The following is an 18332-nucleotide window of genomic DNA, read 5'->3' on the forward strand; positions in this document are numbered from 1 at the left end:
ACTGATGCCCATGAGTGAGTCCAGGCCAGCAAAGGCTTAATTCACACCCCTGAGACACTGCCTGGCAGTGTGCATATCCATTGGGTTGCAAAACCAAGCTAGGAGAAAGATCTCCCCAGAGCCAGGCACTCCTCCTCCCTCTTTCAGGGGTGACTCCACTGTCTGTCATAGAGACAATGCCCCCAAACTGTGATCTGCAGCACGGAGAGAGTTAGGATGTCTCATCTGGGTGGACACCATGGTCTTATCCTATGTCTGGCTCAGACTGTCCATCACACAGAACTGCTACAAACCATGACTCTATCCTCTCTGGGGAATCTCCGCTCCTCAAATTTCAGCCCAGCATGGTCCAGATGAGCGCAGCTGCTAACAGTCCTTCTTCCAGCTGTGGCAAAAAAGGCCATGGCCCTGAAGTTCCTCTCCCTCTTTCTCCCCAACAGGATCCCAGTGTCTTGGCTGTGAGGGAAAACCGAGGTAAGGGAATTACTTTCTGTCTTCATCTACTAGGGGTGGCTGAAAACTGTGATCTGTGCCCAGATTCCTTTTTCTCCCCAGCCCCCTTGATTTATGTGGCTGAATCTGCCTGTGTGTGTGTGTGTGTGTGTGTGTTTTCCTATATGAGGTGTGAGCACAGCTGGGGAGCATATTTCTTTCCACCAAGTGTTCTCTCATTATTTTTACTAGTTATTCCTTGTGGTGTCCCTGGGAGATGGTGATGAGGTGGAATAAGTGTGGGGGTGGGGGTGGGAGGCAGGGCTAGCCCTGGGATCCAGATGGGAAAACTCCCACTTGGTTAGGTTGTGATTATTCTCCAGGCAGCTCATAACCCCTAGGTTTCCAATTTAGAATGGGCCTTGGGAGAAGATGATAAAGAATTTTTCACTAGGATTTCCCCTATTGAGTCTTGCAAGCAGAACTTGCAAAGCCCATAGTCCTGGGATTCTTACAATAGTAAAATGTCCCCAAATTTATTTTGGGAATCAAAAGAATTGCCACTATTTTATTTTGCCAAGCAAAGACTTTAAAAAAAAAAACCAAAACCTGTGATCATTATTTTATCATCATTTCTTCAAACAAATGACATTTTAACACTAAGTTGCAATAAGTACAAGGAAGGACCCTGTTTAAAACTAAAAAGCTCCTAACATTGTCCTGCTTTTTTTTCCTCATTTCTTCACAGACAGGTGAACTTTGCCATGTGTATTAGAAACTGAGTGACATTGGGGTCTGCTTCCATAAAGATATACAACCTTGGAAACCCTATGGGACAGTTCTACTCCATCCTATAGGGTTGCTATGAGTCAGAATCGACTCAGCCTTGGTGGGTTGGTTTGGTTTGGTCCCAGTCTATCCCATCCTACTCAGTGCCAAGGCACCAAGAAGGAGTTTGCTGAAGCCTCACATGTTTTCCTGTTGACTTTTTTTTTCACAGAAAAAGTGGTAGAAGCCCTGACAGCTGCTATCTTGGACCTGGTGGAGCTATACTGCAACACATTCAATGCAGACTTCCAGACGGCTGTACATGGGAGCTGCAAGCATGACCTGGTCCAGGAGGCCTGCCACTTCTCCGGGCCCCTGGCTTTCACTGTCTATGCCACCCACCGCATTCCTATCACCTGGGCCACCAGGTGAGCTCAGGCTAAGTGGCCTCTAGGGAGGGACCTGGGTTTGATTTGCTGATGGTGTTTCCTGTCTGCAGGTAACCACTGTTTTAAGTTTTAGGATATGTGGCATGGTGGTGCAATCTGGCTGAAGGGGGGTGGTAGGGAGAAGTGTGTGAGGGGAACCTGGGCTGGGACATCCCAGGAGATGGAGAGAGAAGGTCCGCTAGATGGCGAAGGGGCTTTAGAGCTCAGATGTTGCCATTTCCTCTCAGTTCTGGGTGTGTCAGCATCCCCAGCCCCCTCTCCATCCAAGGCCAGCTGATGGAGACAGGGCGACAGATGGCCAGTTCCCAGATAGAGTGCATGCCCCACGGCCAATGACTGCACGCCCCTATCAATGCACAATGGGAGGGGGCGGGGAGGGGGGCAATGACCCTTTGTCTGGGGTTCCCCAGGCTGCAGTGGTAGGTGGAGGGGGAGGTTCATTTGGTAAGCCTGGCTCCTGCAGGATCCCCAGCATCCAAGTCCTGGGGGAAAAGCACTGGGCCCCACCCCAGGCCCTTCCTTTTCCTCCTTCCCCTCCCTTCCCCTCTCTCTTTGTTCCTTGCTTAATATATTCCTCTGGGCCATTGGAGGAGAACAAAGGAGGCAGCCTGGGAAACCAGGGCCTTCTCTGACCTCTTCTGTCAGGCACCTGTCACGAGCCACAGGGACCCCCATGTGTTGGCATTCATGTTGGCATATGTCGCTTTTCTCCCCCACCCTCTCCGCCCAAGAGATTGCATGCAAGTGCGCGTGTGTACACACATACATACGTATGCACACACAGGCATGCTGACACATATGCGCACACATGCACACAGAGACATCTGATAGGTTGGTCTGCACCTGTAAGGAAGAGGTTAGACCTGTGCCCAATAAAGGAAGAAAACTACCAGGCCCAGCATGGAACCCGAACCATGCAGAAGAAACCAGATTGAGTTGTTTCTCTCAGAAAAAAGAAAGGAAAAAAAAAAAAGAAAAAGAAAAGCCAAACACTTCCTTAAGTCCAACTTGGTTGTCCTTGTCCCCTGACCTCAAGTCACAGTTCCCAGAGACTGAGAGTTTTACCAGGAGAAATGGAATTTGATGTTAGAGGACACATTGGTTTGGGTGATTGAGATCTGGTTTGGGTGCCGGGTGTCCTGACCTGCTCCCTTTCTATGGCAGCTATGAAGATTTCTACCTTTCCTGCTCCCTCATCCATGGTGGCAAGGAGCTTTGCAGCCCCCTACAGACCCGAAAGGCTCACTTCTACAAGTACCTCTTCCATCTCATCGTCTGGGACCAGCAGTAAGCCATTCCCCTAGGCTCCAGTGCCAGGCCACTGCAGACCTGCTACTACTCCTCATGCGTGCCTCTGATGCCAGACTGAAACTTGGGCTCACAAGGGCTGAAACCCAGGCTCCATCACTAACCTTAACCAGACAAGTTATTCAACTTTTAAGTTCCCATTACTTCCCTAGCTCTTAAATGGGGCAAGTATAATTTCTACCTCTCAAATTGTTAGGCGGATCCAATGAGAAGTATTCATAAAGGCTCTTTGTAAGCCATAAAGGACTGTATAAACCATTTTATTTTGATCTTGCCTTCTAAACAGTCCAAATGATTCTTAACTTGTCCTTCTTCCCAAAGTTTCCACAGAATAGAGAGAAGGGACCATGCTTTTTCCCTTACAGATACAGAAGGGAAGGTTGTCTAGGGGAGAGAATAATGGGCCTGAAGCCACAGGAGTAAGGCTCTATTTCTAGCTCCATCTCTAATGCTAAGGTCTCTCTAGCCTCTCCGTGCCTCAGTTTATCAAACTGAAAAATGGAGGATATCTGTTTAATTCAAAGGAAGTTGTGGCACTGAAATGAAATAGGCAGATTATGAATATGAAACCATAATCACCATTTACTAACAACAATAATGTTAATAAATAGTCATCAGCCAAGTGAAGCAGGAAGGAAATGGGGGCGAGGGTGCCTTGAATGGTGGTGTTGCAGGTGTTAGTGTGCCCTGGGCCTGGTCTGTGCTATGTTCTGTCCTCCTTTCAGACAGGCAGAAATCCCCTTTTTCGCTGCCTCCACCCTCACTTCCCCAGACTGACTATCAGGGTTTGTCTGACCCTCATGTGTACAGCAGAACTGCAATTTAAATATTTGGGGTGCAGGTAAAAGAGGTTGAGGAGAGTGGGGGTGAGGTCAGGGTGCAGAAACAGGTAAATGAGAAGTCTGTGGAAATGCTCTGAGCGTTGAGTCATTCTACAGATGGACAACTGAGGAGTCAGACCCTCTCTTTCCTTCACATTTTATGTAATTCTTAGAGCAATAATGTTGTCCCTGAAAGACCTTAATCAAACCACCTCCAGAATAAACTCCTTGGAGGCATGGAATAGGTGCAATAAATGCCTTTTGAGCTTCACCATCTCCTTGGGAGTCTTTGGCCTTAATTAGGGTTGCTACATTGTGCTCTGGACCAGGTAGACCCAAAACATTAAGCAGCCTACTTGCCCAGTCTAAGCCCTGTCCTACCTCAGCTTTCTTGCTCTGGGCCCCCAGGGCCTGGCTCATTCTACTTCCTATCTGAGGTCTCTATATTTGAGCCTGTAGGGCTGGTCCCCTGCCTGCAACTTGGTGAAGGGGATCATCCCAGCAATCCTATCTAAATGTCCTGTGTGAGACCTCTTGGCCCCTTCATGGTACCAAGGCATTTGGTACGGTGCAGATGGTACAGTGAGTTCCGAGCACAGGCTTTGGGGCCAGATATCCTCCCTTAGTTATTGTCACTATGACCTTGTATAGGTCATTTCATCTAAAATGGAGATGATACAGTAAAATTTGTGAAAGCCAATACTGGTATAAGACAGAAACCTGTGAGAGAAGGAAAACTCAAATATTCCCCACTAGTAGGGAGAGCTCCAGTGGTGTAGTAGTTAAGGTACCTACCAGCTATTCTGTGAAAGGAAGATGAGGCAGTCTGCTTCTGTAAGGATTTACAGCCTCGGAAACCCAATGGAGGTTGCTATGAGTCAGAATCAAGTTGATGGCAGTGAGGTGTTTTTTTTTTTTTTTTTTAATAGAGTGAAAATGATAAGAGAAGAACAGGGAGGAGAGGAGATTCAGGGCTGCAGCCAATAGAGTAGCAATCCTGACTGATCCCAGGTGTAAGCCCGTGGTGTAGGTTTCAGAATCCCAGATATACTCAAGGACTAAGAGGTGGCCCTGGCTCATTCTAGGGGTTTCAGTTAGAAAGTTAAGACTCTCATTAGAAAGTCTCACTCCACTTTTCCTCTTCCTTCTTGGGGGAAAAGAAAGGCATCAGGACCATCTCAGTCTCCCCTTTACTATGGTGTCAGCTGATTCTCTCTCCCACTGCCGCAGTAGAGGGATCAGCTAACTCTCAAAATAGGCCCGGCAGCCACGCTCTGCCACCTCTGGCCAAGCCCTGGACTGGCATGTCTGCTGGCTGCTGGCGGGGCCCTAATTATAGCTATGGGCCCCCCAGGGTAGAAGCAGCTGGGCCAGAGCTGGGCTCCACCAGTCTCTGGCAGGAGGGAGGGAGAGCCTCACTTAGGTAGAGATTCCCTGGAGGAGTAAGGGGCTGCTGTGAGGGAGGCTGCTTTATCCTGAGACTGCTGACCTTCGGGGTGGCTGCCCTGCCTCTGTGCCCTCTGGCTAGAAGCTACTGGGCCCTGGGCCTGCCGTCAGGGTGTGACTGTGAACTTTGGCCCAGGGACAGCTTCCCCAAAGGTAATGTGGGTCCTCCCTCCCTTTCCACAGCTCTCCTCCCCACCCTACCACACCCCATCCGCAGCTCCTTATCCCGAGCTTAGAGGGAGTGGCTGGGTGTGGTTCAGGCTAAGCAGTCATAGAGAACATCTGGGCCTGGGCAGTGGCGAGTTCTTATGTGTGTCAGTTCTCTCCACCTTGCCAATTCACTTTTTTACCAGCTGGGGAATTGGAGGAGCCTCTTCTCTTTATGCCTTTGGCTTTGCAGATGTTTCATGGGAGAATAAACCATCTTGTGCCTCTGGGGCTAGATGGAGAGGGGGAGGTGAGAGGACACATTACCGGGCAGGGGTGAGGGGTGCCTTCGGGAAAGGGTGAACTGAGGGCAGAGAACTTAGTGCTGCTTCCGGGTTGCTCTCAGCTAGGGAAATGGGAGAGGGATGGGGATGGTCAGAATGAAGGGGGTGACCCTCTACAGAAACCCTAAGTCAAGAGAAGGAGTAGAGCTTGCAGTTTGGAATGTGTAGTCACCTATACTCTGACATGGCTGTGTCTAAGCGAGCTCTGTCCAGTCACCATGGGCAGCCTAACAGTCAGAGCTGTTCTCCTCACTCTGTGGAGGGGGTCACAGCCGCGACCAGGCTGTGGTGTTGGGAGAATCCATGGAGGCTTTGCCTGTTGCCTGGGACCTATGTTGGTCCTTCAGGGTGGCTTCCCCGGGATGTATGTCTGACCCCCTGTGAGCAAGCGTGGATTTTCAGCATCCTTTCTACCTCTTGAACCACCTGTCCCTTGCAGTCCCAGAGGTGGTACCTACTGACTTGGCTTCCTGTCTTTCTAGGATATGCTTCCCCGTGCAGGTGAACCGGCTGCCTCGAGAGACCCTGCTATGTGCCACCCTCTATGCTCTGCCCATCCCCCCACCCGGGAGCTCCTCAGACACCAATAAGCAGCGGCGGGTACCCGAAGCCCTGGGCTGGGTCACCACCCCGCTCTTCAACTTCAGGCAGTATGTGGGCTACAGGGCAGTGGCTTCTCAGCTGTGGAAGGGAGGAGAGGTCACAGAGAGGGGCCCAGCTGCTATAATGGCCAGTATCCCTCAAGAGGGCTGGTCATGGGGGTGCTCACCAACAGAGAAGAGTGGGTCCCAGCCCTGGCAGGAGGGGATCAAAGCACAAAACTAGTAACCAGGACTGTTGATGTAACCAAGAGCTGCTGGGCAGTACTGGTGGCACAGCACTGTTGTGGGGGAGGGGCCGTGGAAAAGCAATACTCGGATAACATGCCATCTGGTCTTGTCATTGGAAGGGCCTTAGAGGTCATCTAGTCCAGCCTCTCTACTTCATGAAGGCATCCCTGCCACCAGGTCATCCAGTCCATGGTACGGTTAGCTTGGAAAGACTTACTGTAGGGTGAGAGCTCTGATAGCAGGACTTTGCAGAAGGAAAAGGCCATAGTCTGTGGGGCTAGAGAGTTGGGAGGTGTGGGTGGTGGCTTCAAACAGAAAAGGTAGATTTTTGGATTGGGGGGGGGAAATATCTGCTTAGCCAAATTTCTTTTGTTGGCTCATCTCACCCTCCATCCTCCTTAGAGTGCTGACCTGTGGCCGGAAGCTTCTGGGATTGTGGCCAGCGACTCAGGAACACCCTAGTGCCCGATGGAGTGCACCTAATTTTCACCAGCCAGACAGTGTCATCCTGCAGGTGAGATTCCAGCCTCAGTTCTTCCCTCTTACCCACCCATCAGGAACCACTCCAGAGTAAGTACCAAGTTCTCCCCTTGGAGGTTTGTCGTGGGACAGTAGAACATGCTAGAAATTTGGCCATGAGCTGATGATGTCACTGAAACAACTGAGTATGGTTAGACCTGAGTTAGGGGGGTGAGCTCTGTGCTCTCTATCTCCCATCTTGTAGAGGTCAACTTTGATTTCAAGGACCCTGAAAGTCAGGTCTGAGACTCTTCCAATGCAGGGCTCAGCCAGCTTTCTGGAGTCCCTTGTATCAAGCCATCTTGCTGCTAAATCTGATCAAAGTTAAGCTGTCCCCTCTTGGGGCTTCAGGGAGAGCCCTCCCCTAGTCAGTCACTCGGTGCTTTAGTGGGGTAGACCCATTCTTCTGGGTGGGGGTGGGGTGGGGAGGAGCTGGTTAGGTCTGAGATCCAGTTACCAGTTCCCAACTCTTCTTCCTGGTGCTCAGGAAATGCTTTGACATGAAATATAGAGTATCAGAGTTGTTATGGAATGAAATAGATACAGAATGACAGCTCTCTGAAGCCGCTGTTTTGTCTGTCTTACTTGCTTACTCTGTCTTCAGGGCCTAGAACAATGCCCAGCCCATATTAAGGTTCAGTACACATTTTGTGAATGAAATAATTAGGACTCTTACTGAGAACTGGTTCACTCCCCTCTGATACCCATTTTAAGAGGATGAACAAACAACTGGAAGCCTAGAAATGGGACCCAGTCTGACACACCTTGGAGTTGGGGGACCTTTACCTGCCATATTGTTTCATATCCCATGAGGCAAGAATGCCCTGCAGGGCCACACCGAAGGCTCTCTAACCTCAGTTGGACACTCCCAGTGGCTTTGCCTGGTGGCTTTTCTATTCATAGTTCTGGGTTGAGGCTGGTCCCTTCACCAAGATGCATCTCTACCCAGCCTGTTCCTCATTGGCATGTTGTTTTATTTTTATAATATGAAAAAAATTATGGTAAATATATATAAGATTTGCTATTTTAACTACTTTTAAGCATAAGATTTGTTGGCATTAATCACATTCCCAATGTTGTATAGCCATTGCTACTATCTATTTTGAAACATTTATATTACCCCAAACAGAAACTATGTACCTATTAATAACTCCCCATTAGTGGCAGAGTGGTTAAAGCATTTGGCTGCTATCCAAAAGGTCCATGGTTCAAACCCACCAGCCACTCTGCAGAAGAAAGATGAGGCAGTCTGCTTCTGTAAAGAGTTACAGCCTTGGAAATCCTACAGGGCATTCTACTCTGTTCTATAGGACCACTATGAGTCAGAATCAACTTGAAGGCAGTGGGTTTAGGTTTTGATCCCCTTGCCCCAGCCTCTAGTAACCTCTGTCTCTATGTGTTTGCCAATTCCAGAGATTTCATAAAAGTAGAATCAGAAGAATATTTATCCTTTTGTGCCTGGCTTTTTTTTTTTCACTCAGCATGTCTTCTTTTTTAAATTTTTATTGTGATTTGGGTAAAAGTTCACAGAGCAAATTCATTTTCCATATGAGAGGCATTTCATGCACATTTTGTGTTATGACATTGATTGCAATGCAACAGCTCTCTTCCCACTTCCTCCCCATAGTTACCTATTCCCTGTGTCCTTCCCTCCCACGCTCTGCCTACTCCCCCAGAGCGATCCCCTGTACAAACACTGCCCTTCTGTTCTCCCACAATTGATCACTCCAAGGAGAGTATTTACCTGATATAAATGTTCACCCCCTATGCCTGTCTGTTGTTTGGCTGGAAGCCACAGGAGTGACTTCAGGACCTGAAGTTGCAGCTAGTGGCCATAGTCTCAGGGGTTTCACCAGACTCTATCATCAGACCAGCAAACCTGGTCTTTTTTTTTTTTTTTTTTTTTGTGTTTTGTTCCACATTGTTTTCCTACTCTATCCAAGATCTCCTATACCAATCCCCCTCCAAGTGGTTGACAGTAGTAGCCAGGCACCATCTAGTTCTTCTGGTTTCATGGTCATATAAGTGGAGGATTGCATGGTCCACTAGCCCCTTGGACTGATTGTTTCTATGTGTCTTTGGTTTTCGTCATTCTTCTTTGCTCTGGATGAGGAGAGACCCATTGTTGCATCTAGATGGCTGCTTGCAAGTTTTTAAGACACCAGATACTACTCACCAAAGTAGGATGTAGAACAATGTTTTTGCATAGTGTGTTATGCCAGCTGAGCCTGATGTCCCCAGCAACCATGGTCCCAAGCCCACAGGTCCAGCTACTCACTCCCTCTGGGTAGCTGGCTGTGGCCAAGAAGTGGCTACGACCTTGTCCCTTGTCAGCTCTACTATATACCCAGACATTCTTACAGCACATACAAATGTTGTTATTATGTGCCATCGAGTTGGACCCAACTCACAGCGACCCCTCCTTGAGTTTCTGAGGCAGTATCACTATGGAAGTAGATTGCCCAACCTTCCTTCTGAGGAGTGGCTGGTGGGTTTGAAGTGCCAGCCTTCTGGTTAGCAGTCAAGTGCCTTAGGTACTATGCTAACAGAGCATGTAAAAACGTTATCTGCCAATCCTATACATGGTCATGGACACACTCTCCCCTGCCTCGACATATCTGATCATTCATCCTGTCTGCCCATCTATCCACCTGTAGATCAATGTTTGTCATCACCGACAATGCAGTACTATACATGCAAAAGGGTTCATCTTTGTTGTCTATACCTCCTGTGTACCTCTCTATGTCTTCCTCTTCCTCGGTGCCACGGTGTTGATCATTTACCTTTGGTACATTGCCTTTGCCTTCACACAAATCACTACTTGTCTCTACCTATCTAGCAGTGTTCCCTTTCCTCCCCTCCAATCCTTGGTAACCAACAAAGAACATTTCCTTCCATATATAAACCTTTCCTTGACTTTTTACAATAGTGAACTAATACAGTTTTTGTCCTTCTGTGATTGACTTATTTCACTCAGCGTAATGTTTTCAGGGCTCATTTATGTCATAGTGTGTATCAGAACTTCATTTCTGTTTATAGTTGGATAATATCCCACTGTATGTGTGTCCCACTTTTGTTTATCCATTCAGCTGTTGACAGACATTTAGGTTATTCTGCCTTTTGGCTATTGTGAATTGTGTTTCAGCAAACATTGGTGTACACTTGTTTGTCTGAGTCACTGTTTTCAAGTCCTTTGGGTATACAGCTAGGAGTGAAATTGCTGGGTTCACTTGTCCCTTTTCTCTTGCTCTCTTTTCTTTCCTTCCCATTTCTTACTGAAAATTACAGTTGGAAGAGACTTTAGAGATCACCAAGTCCAACTGTGTTATTTTACAGAGAACCTGAGGGAAGGGAGAGAGGGAAAAGGCAGGAGTGCTGGGGGAGAGAGAGAAGCTGGAGACCCCAGATGGTTGGCTACCCCCCCTCACACTGGCTCTTCTCATTTCTCTACTTCTCTGATCCCATTCACCAGATTGACTTCCCCACCTCAGCCTTTGACATCAAGTTCACCAGTCCCCCTGGAAACGAGTTCAGCCCCCGCTATGAGTTTGGCAGTCTCCGGGAGGAAGACCAAAGCAAGCTTAAAGACATCATGCAGAAGGAGTCCCTGTACTGGTGAGGCCCAGGGCATCCCCTGTGCATGGCACAGGTCCCCCACCAAGTTTGTTACTTCTGTTGGACACTCTCTTACTTCTCAGCACCAAGTTCCTGCCTTCTGCTTTAGGAGTGGAGGTGGGATAGGGTGAGCATTGCCAGCTAGGCTGGAAATGGTAAAGAGAAGGCCTTGTGGGGGCCAGTCGCCTGCCCTTTTCCATGAGCTGATACTAGGGAAAATGGAGCAGAAATTAGACCTGGGTGTGCCCATCTCCATGCTGAACACTTGGCCCAAACTTTTTCCTGAGAGGACCAGAGCTTTGCTCCCCACTCCAGATATACTGTCTTCCTTGCTGTCCACTGGGGCAGCTGGCTACTGTCCTCAGCACCCTGCCCCCCACCTCCTACCCCTCCCATGCCCACAGTCTTTGCATTACTCTGGCCCTGTCACTTTCCAAAAAGGATCAGGTGTCAAAGCAAGCTGGCAGCAATCAGGGGTAAGCGTGTCCAGGTTGATCTCATCCTCTGGACTTCTCTCACCAGGAGTGGAGAAGGCGGGGTGGGAACAGAGAGCTAGAGGAGTTATTGGGATCTGGGTTCCTCCCGTTCCTCTCTCTCTGCATACCTCTCTGCCTCACGCATGGCCCTGTGTACATGTTGAGTGGGGAGACATGAGCAAGAAGGGGCTCATCTTTCTCCCTCATGTCACACCCAGGGCAGCCAGAGCAGCTGCAGACCTCCCCTGCCCCCCATTCCTCTGCTGACCCCTCACTTCATTAGCCTTTCGGCTCCCTTCTCCCATTAGACACCTGATCTCCAGCAAGGCCAATTAGCTGCAGGTCCTATTAAACTGCCAGCTGGCCCCAGGAGGCCCCAGGAGGCCTCTCAGCTGTCCAGATGGTGACATGTAGGAACCACTGCCCTCTGGTGGCTCAGCTTGGGAGTGGTGCCTTGGGACATCTTTGGGAGAGGTAGCAAATTTGGTGCTCTTGGCCTGTACATACTGCCTCAATGGCAGATGCCCCTGAGTTGGGATCAAAGGTGAGATTTTGGCCCTGGTCCTCAAAGTTGGCTGCACATTAGAATCACCTGAGGATCTTTTAAAACTACTGATGCCTGGCTCCTGGCCCCAGACATTCAGATTTAACACATATTAAGGGTGACCTAAATGTGGGGAATTTTTTTTTTCTTTTAAAATTTTTATTGTGGGGAAAGTATACATAACAAAACATATGCCATCTCAACAATTTCTACATGTACAATTCAGTAATATTGATTATATTCCTCAAGTTGTATAACCATTCTCGCTATCCTTTCCCAAATCAGTCCACCACCATCAGTGTGACTTCAGTACTTCAGTGCCTCCTAAGCAAAACTCCCCCTTACCCCTACCTCCAAACCTCAGTAACCACTAATAATCTTTGGTTTCTATGTATTTGCTTATTTCATATAAGTGATGTCATATAGAATTTGTCCTCTTGCAACTAATTTCTTTCTTTCTTTTCTTTTTTATTGTGACTTGGGTGAAAGTTTGCAGAGCAAATTCATTTTCCATACAGCAGTTCATACACATTTTGCTTCATGACAATAATTGCAATCCCTATAATGTAACAGCTGCCTTCCCACTTCCTCCCTGTGGTTACCTTTTCCCTGTGTCCTTCTTTCCCATGCATTCCTGCCCTCTGAGCTATCTCCCTGTACAAATGCTGCCCTTCTGATCTCCCATGATTGATTGTTCTAAAGAGTATAACTACTTGGTGTAAATGTTCGCTTTATAGGTTTGTCTGTTATTTGGTTGAAAGCCACAGGAGTAAGTTCAATTCCGTAACTAGGGGCCATAGTCTCGAGTATTTTACCAGTCTCTATCAAACCAGTAAACCTGGTCTTTTTTTATGATTTTGAGTTTTGGACCACATTTTTCTCCCATTCTGTCCAGGATCACCTACAATGATCCCTTTTCTGCGTGGTTGACAGTGATAGCTGGGTACCGTTTAGTTCTTCTGGTCTCAGGATCATATAGGCTGAGGTTTGTGTGGTCTGCTAGTCCCTTGGACTAATTATTTCCCTGTGTCTTTGATTTTCTTCATTCTTCTTTGCTCCAGAGAAGGAGAGGCCAGTTGTTGCATCTTAGATGGCCACTTGCAAGACTCTAGTCACTACTCACCAAAATAGGATGTAGAACAGTGTTTTTGCCATTGAGTGTGATGACAACTGATTTTACTTAGTGTAATGTTTTTGTAATGTTTTAAAGTTCACCCATGTTATAGCATGTATTAAGATTTCATTTCTCTTTATATCTGTGTAATGTTCCATTGTGTGTATATACCATATTTTATTTATCTGCTCATCTGTTGATGGACATTTTGGTTGTTTCCACGTTTTGACTATTGTGAAAAGTGCTGCAGTTAACATTGGTGTATAGGCTTCTGTTTGCATTTTTGCCCTCACTTCTTCTGGGCATATACCTAGGATTGGAATTGCTGGGTCATAGGATAGTTCTATGTTCAGATTTTTTGAGGACCTTCCAGAGTGTCTTCCACAGTGGCTGTACCATTTTACATAGCTCCCCAGGTGATGCTAACGTAGAGCAAAGTTGAGGAACCACTGCATTGGGATGTGTAGTATTCCCTTGGACAGACTCTGCTGTCTCCTACCTTCACCCTACAGGCTCACTGATGCTGACAAGAAGCGTCTGTGGGAGAAGCGCTATTATTGCCACTCGGAGGTGAGCTCACTCCCCCTGGTACTTGCCAGCGCCCCCAGCTGGGAGTGGGCGTGCCTTCCCGACATCTATGCACTTTTGAAGCAGTGGACCCACATGAACCACCAGGATGCCTTGGGGCTCCTGCATGCCACGTGAGTATGATACCCACCTTTCCAGACACGTGGCCTTCCAGAAGTCAGTGCTTGGCACTGCCTGTCACTGACCTAAGCTGGTCCTAGGGAAAATGGTGAAGTGGGCCTGGGTCTTTATGGCTTTTACATATACCCTTTTTACTTTTTTTTTTTTTTTGGTCTCATTTTTACCCACCAACATTATATTACAGTTTTCAAACACAACAAGATTAATAGATTTTTACAATGAACATCTATATACCCACCACCTTGTGCCATGTATATGTATACCAAAACCATACCAAACTCACTGCCATCGAGTTGATTCAAACTCATAGCAACCCATTGAGTTTCTGAGGCTGTAAATCTTTATGGAAGTAGATTGCCCCATATTCCTTCTGCAGAGTGGCTGGTGGGTTTGAACCACTGACCTGGTTAGTAGCCAATGGCCTTATCCACTATGCCACCAGAGCCACACACACACACACACACACACACACACGTACACACACACACGTACACACACACAGTGAAGACAGGGCAATCTACTTCTGTTAAAGCATTATCACCTCAGAAACCCGAATGAGGGTTGCTCTGAGTTGGAATAAACTCGATGGCAGTGGGTTTGGTTTGTTTCATATATATACATGAAACCAGCCACTCCATGGGAAAAAGGTGAGGCAGTCTGCTTCTGTAAAGATTTACTGCCTTGGAAATCCTATGGGGCAGTTGTTCTCTGTCTTGTAGGGTTACTATGAATCAGAATTGACTTGATGGCAGTGGATTATATACATATATTTTTTTTCCATGTATTTGGAAGTAAATTGCAGATATCATTAAATTCCCTACTAAATATTTTAGCATGCATGTCATTAACCACAGTTCATTATTTGTTTATGGATTTTCTTTTTTTTTCCTTTGAGGTAAAATTTATAAACAAGAAAATACCCAAACCTTAAGTGTACATTTGCTCATTTTTGATATATGTAAACACCTGTGTAACCCAAACCTTGTCACTTAGTTCACCTCTTAACAATCCTTTCTTTCCTTCCTTCTCCAGAAGGACTCTTTGGGAACACACGGCTCCCAGTGTCTGACCCCTAGTACCTAGTATTCCTGGCTGACTTCTCTCCATTCTCATTTATCCACATTGACCCAATCCGTGTGTCCTACCTTTGGGACTTTCTAAGGCAATGGGCTTGCTCATCTCAGCCAAAATATACTGGCTATTATATAATTCCACCATTCTGTTATTTGTCTAGTCAGCTTTGCATTTAAGGATGGCACCAAGACATGATAATGCTGTAACTCACATGAAGGTTCTTTGATGATGGGAATTTCTGGCACAGTGGGACTCAAGGAAGAGATTTTTGAGAGTGGGGTTGGGGCTGAGGACTTAATTCCATTTAATTCAAACACAAAAGGAATGAGAGTGGCCACTACCTATACCTCTGTGTCTTGGGATGGAGTCTGACCATGGCAGGTGATCAGTCCCAGGTAGATGCTAAGGACCCTCCTAGTGCTTTGGCAAATTCTAGGGAACCTTGCCTTTCCTCCATCTTTTCCTTTCTACCCTCAGAAGCCCAGGTGGTGAGGAGGCTAGGTTTGGAAGCCTGTGCCTCAGAGTCTGTGGCTAGGTATCAGGGCTGGGCTCTGTTTTACAGCTTCCCGGACCAAGAGGTACGTCATATGGCTGTCCAGTGGATCAGCTCACTCTCAGATACCGAGCTGCTGGACTACTTGCCTCAACTGGTGCAGGTGGGTAGACTGGCCTGCCCTCCAGTTCTGATGAACTGCCCCTGCACTCTGCCCCTGAGAACCCTGGAGTCCCCAGTAGGCTAGTGGTAGGTGTAGACTGGGGGCAGAAAACACAGCCTTATATTCTCCTCCTCTGTTTCTCCTAAACAGGCCCTAAAATATGAGTGCTATCTGGACAGTCACTTGGTGCGTTTCCTCCTGAAACGAGCGATCTCTGACTTGAGAGTGACTCACTACTTTTTCTGGTAAAATTGTGTGTGCAAAGGTGGGAGGTAGATGCGTGGGCTTCACATGGGAGTGTTTTGCTCCAATGCCTGCAAGGGTGAGGGCCTTAGTCCTTGGGGCTCCAGGATGCTGCTGACTTACTCAGTGAATGGCCTTGAGCTAGCTAGCGTTTTTTCCTCAGGAGGTCTCAGTTCTCCCTAGAGTAGCACAGGGAGGATTGTTCCTGTACCTCCTGCTGCCCACCCACAACAAAAATATAAACTGGATGGAGAGGCATTTTGAGCTTTCACTATTTAAAGAGAGTGGACACACTTGGATATGAGCACAGGTGACACCTCTGTATAGGCTCTGCATGTTGTTGATGATAGGTGCCATTGAGTCAATTCCGACTCATAGGGACCCTGTGTGACAGAGTAGAACTGTCCCTTAGAGTTTCCATGGCTGTCATCTTTATGGGAACAGATCACCAGGTCTTTCTCCCACAGAACTGCTGGATAGGTTCAAACTTTCACCCTTTCAGTTAGCAGCCAAGCACTTAATATATTTTCTCTACCAAATTTGGGGTGGATTTTGTAGTGAGTTGGACCTGGGTTTGGTCCCCTCACGTCCCTTGACTGTGATCCCTTGAGTGTCCTGACTCCCCACTCCCCTCTGCTTGTAGGTTGCTGAAGGACGGCCTCAAGGACTCTCAGTTCAGCATCCGTTACCAGTATCTGCTGGCGGCCCTCTTGTGCTGTTGTGGCAAGGGGCTGAGGGAGGAGTTTAACCGCCAGTGCTGGCTTGTCAACACCCTGTCCAAGCTGGCCCAGCAGGTCCGGGAGGCCGCCCCATCTGCACGGCAGGTAAGTGGAGTGATGCTGCCTCTATTTCTAGCCCAGAGTTCTGCAGCCTGTTAGGTCAGATCAGGCATCCTGATCAGCAGGATGATGCTTAACCATCTATGATTTAGGGGTAGAAGGAAGGAAGTGGCTTTGTCTCTAAACTGCAAGCCACAAACCAACAGTCTGTATGCTGGTTACAGCCTGTGGGTGTGTTTTGTTTGGGTAGCAAAGTATTAAAATTTTTATTTAATTATTTCTTGTAAAGGCTGAGCAGTTGTGTAAGTTGTTCACTGCATAAGAGCTCCTAGTCACAGGGGGCAAATGAGGGCTGAAATCCGGCCATACTTTGTTCACTAGTCTGTAAGCCATGGCTCAGAACTATAGCCCCCAAAAGCAGCACCTTTATATGTTTGCACAAAGGTACTTTTTGGGGCCACAGTGTTCCTGGTTACCAATATTTAAAAATAGAGAAATTTCATAATAAAGTTTAGATTGTTGGCTTCTCTGGTAACAGCCTGAGTAACAGCTCACCCTTGAAGGGCAGCCTGCCCTGAGTTCATGACAGCCTGCTTCTTGCTATTTTGTGACCTGTCCAGCCTCTATAGGTCCTTGGGCTTGCTGCCCCTACACTGTACCAGGCTGAGGTATGGGTTGAGGGGCTTTCCTTCTTAAGGGCCTCCTGGAGGTGGTCCACCCTTTGTTATTTTCATACCAGCTACCACTGGGCAGCCACTCCTGAGGGAGACCTACTTCTGGGTGGAGTTGACGGCTCCTCACTTCAGTCCCCTACCCTTTCTTCCTACCCTTTCAGGGGATCCTCCGTACAGGCCTGGAGGACGTGAAGCAATTCTTTGCTCTCAATGGCTCATGCCGCCTGCCACTGAGCCCCAGTCTGCTGGTCAAGGGCATCGTGCCAAGGGTGAGTGACTGGTGGGTCTGGGGCTGTCAGTGTGGGGAGCGGTCTGCAGAGTCGTTACTTACCTACCTCATTATTGAGAGATACAAGGAAGAAAGGCCTGTTTGTGACCTTCTTCTCCCCCAATGTGTATGGACTTTTGCCCAACAGCTGTGCAGGGTAGAGGACTTAGGTTAAGGCTGGGTAAGTGTCTCTCCCTGATGATGTTGGAGATAAAGTTGGGGATGGGGATGGAGATGGCTGCTGTCACCTCTCACTTATTGAGTGCTTTCTCTACACCTGGCATGGTTCTAAGTGCTTTAGGTAGGTTATCTCATTTCATCCTCACAGTTCTATGTAATTGGTATTATTGTGAGGCCATTTTACAGAAGAGTAGACGGAGGTCTGGGTAGGACTTGTATACATCAGAAGTTATACAACTAGTAAGTTGTGTGCAGAATGGCCTGAAGGAAAGATAATCAGGTGCTGGAGTTGAGGTCATATAATATATTGGACCAGGAAGATGGCAGAAGAGGGGAAAGGAAGGGATGAGTATCTGAAAAACCAGGAGGAAGCAATGAGCAGGTGTGGGTGGACCGGCAGCAGGATGGAGGCAGCCTCTTGATCCCAGGTGGAGAGCAGTCATTTTCCTCGCTGATCCTCAATGCTGCCCTCTTTGCTGTGGCAGGACTGTTCCTACTTCAACTCCAATGCCGTCCCCCTCAAGCTCTCCTTCCAAAATGTGGACCCGTTGGGTGAGAACATCCGTGTCATCTTCAAGGTGAGAGACCTTCACTCAAGACCAAGGTGGGACCACGGCAGGAGAGAAAAGAGTAAAAAGGAGCCCAGGGGTGGCAGAAGCAGCACTGGGCTATGATCTTCCCACTGTTCTATGCTGCCTTGTTGATTTATGAAAGACCATCTGGTAAAAAAAAGACATAGTCTAATTCTATGTGGCCACAGGGGGCTAGGAACACTCTGTTGGGAGGTGTAGCGAGGCAGCTGACAGCTCAATCCGTGGAAGCACTTTCTAGGAGCCTGAGCTGTCCCAACAATGGAATGGGTAAGGTAGTGATCTGCTTGCTCTGGGGAATATTCAAGCAGAGGCTGAATGACCACATGGCAGGGATTTTGAAAAGG

At 47.8% G+C, this 18332-nt stretch overlaps 1 protein-coding gene across 1 annotated transcript in view; it reads left to right on the forward strand.

Annotated features, from left to right (window-relative positions):
- Positions 1-18332, forward strand: part of PIK3C2B (phosphatidylinositol-4-phosphate 3-kinase catalytic subunit type 2 beta) — a 57951-nt gene that overhangs the window by 13263 nt on the left and 26356 nt on the right. The window contains exons 9-21 of the mRNA XM_042783000.1: positions 441-474; positions 1433-1628; positions 2814-2936; positions 6198-6365; positions 6948-7059; positions 10537-10679; positions 13326-13383; positions 13468-13514; positions 15158-15251; positions 15402-15496; positions 16138-16318; positions 17109-17216; positions 17881-17973. Of these exons, the coding sequence (XP_042638934.1) occupies positions 441-474; positions 1433-1628; positions 2814-2936; positions 6198-6365; positions 6948-7059; positions 10537-10679; positions 13326-13383; positions 13468-13514; positions 15158-15251; positions 15402-15496; positions 16138-16318; positions 17109-17216; positions 17881-17973 (1452 nt within the window). The remainder of the gene's footprint in view (positions 1-440; positions 475-1432; positions 1629-2813; positions 2937-6197; positions 6366-6947; positions 7060-10536; positions 10680-13325; positions 13384-13467; positions 13515-15157; positions 15252-15401; positions 15497-16137; positions 16319-17108; positions 17217-17880; positions 17974-18332) is intronic.

Source organism: Orycteropus afer, unplaced genomic scaffold (genome assembly GCF_000298275.1).
Source record: "Orycteropus afer afer isolate SDZICR_OR568_19922 unplaced genomic scaffold, OryAfe1.0 scaffold00572, whole genome shotgun sequence".
NCBI classification, from domain to species: Eukaryota; Metazoa; Chordata; class Mammalia; order Tubulidentata; family Orycteropodidae; genus Orycteropus; species Orycteropus afer.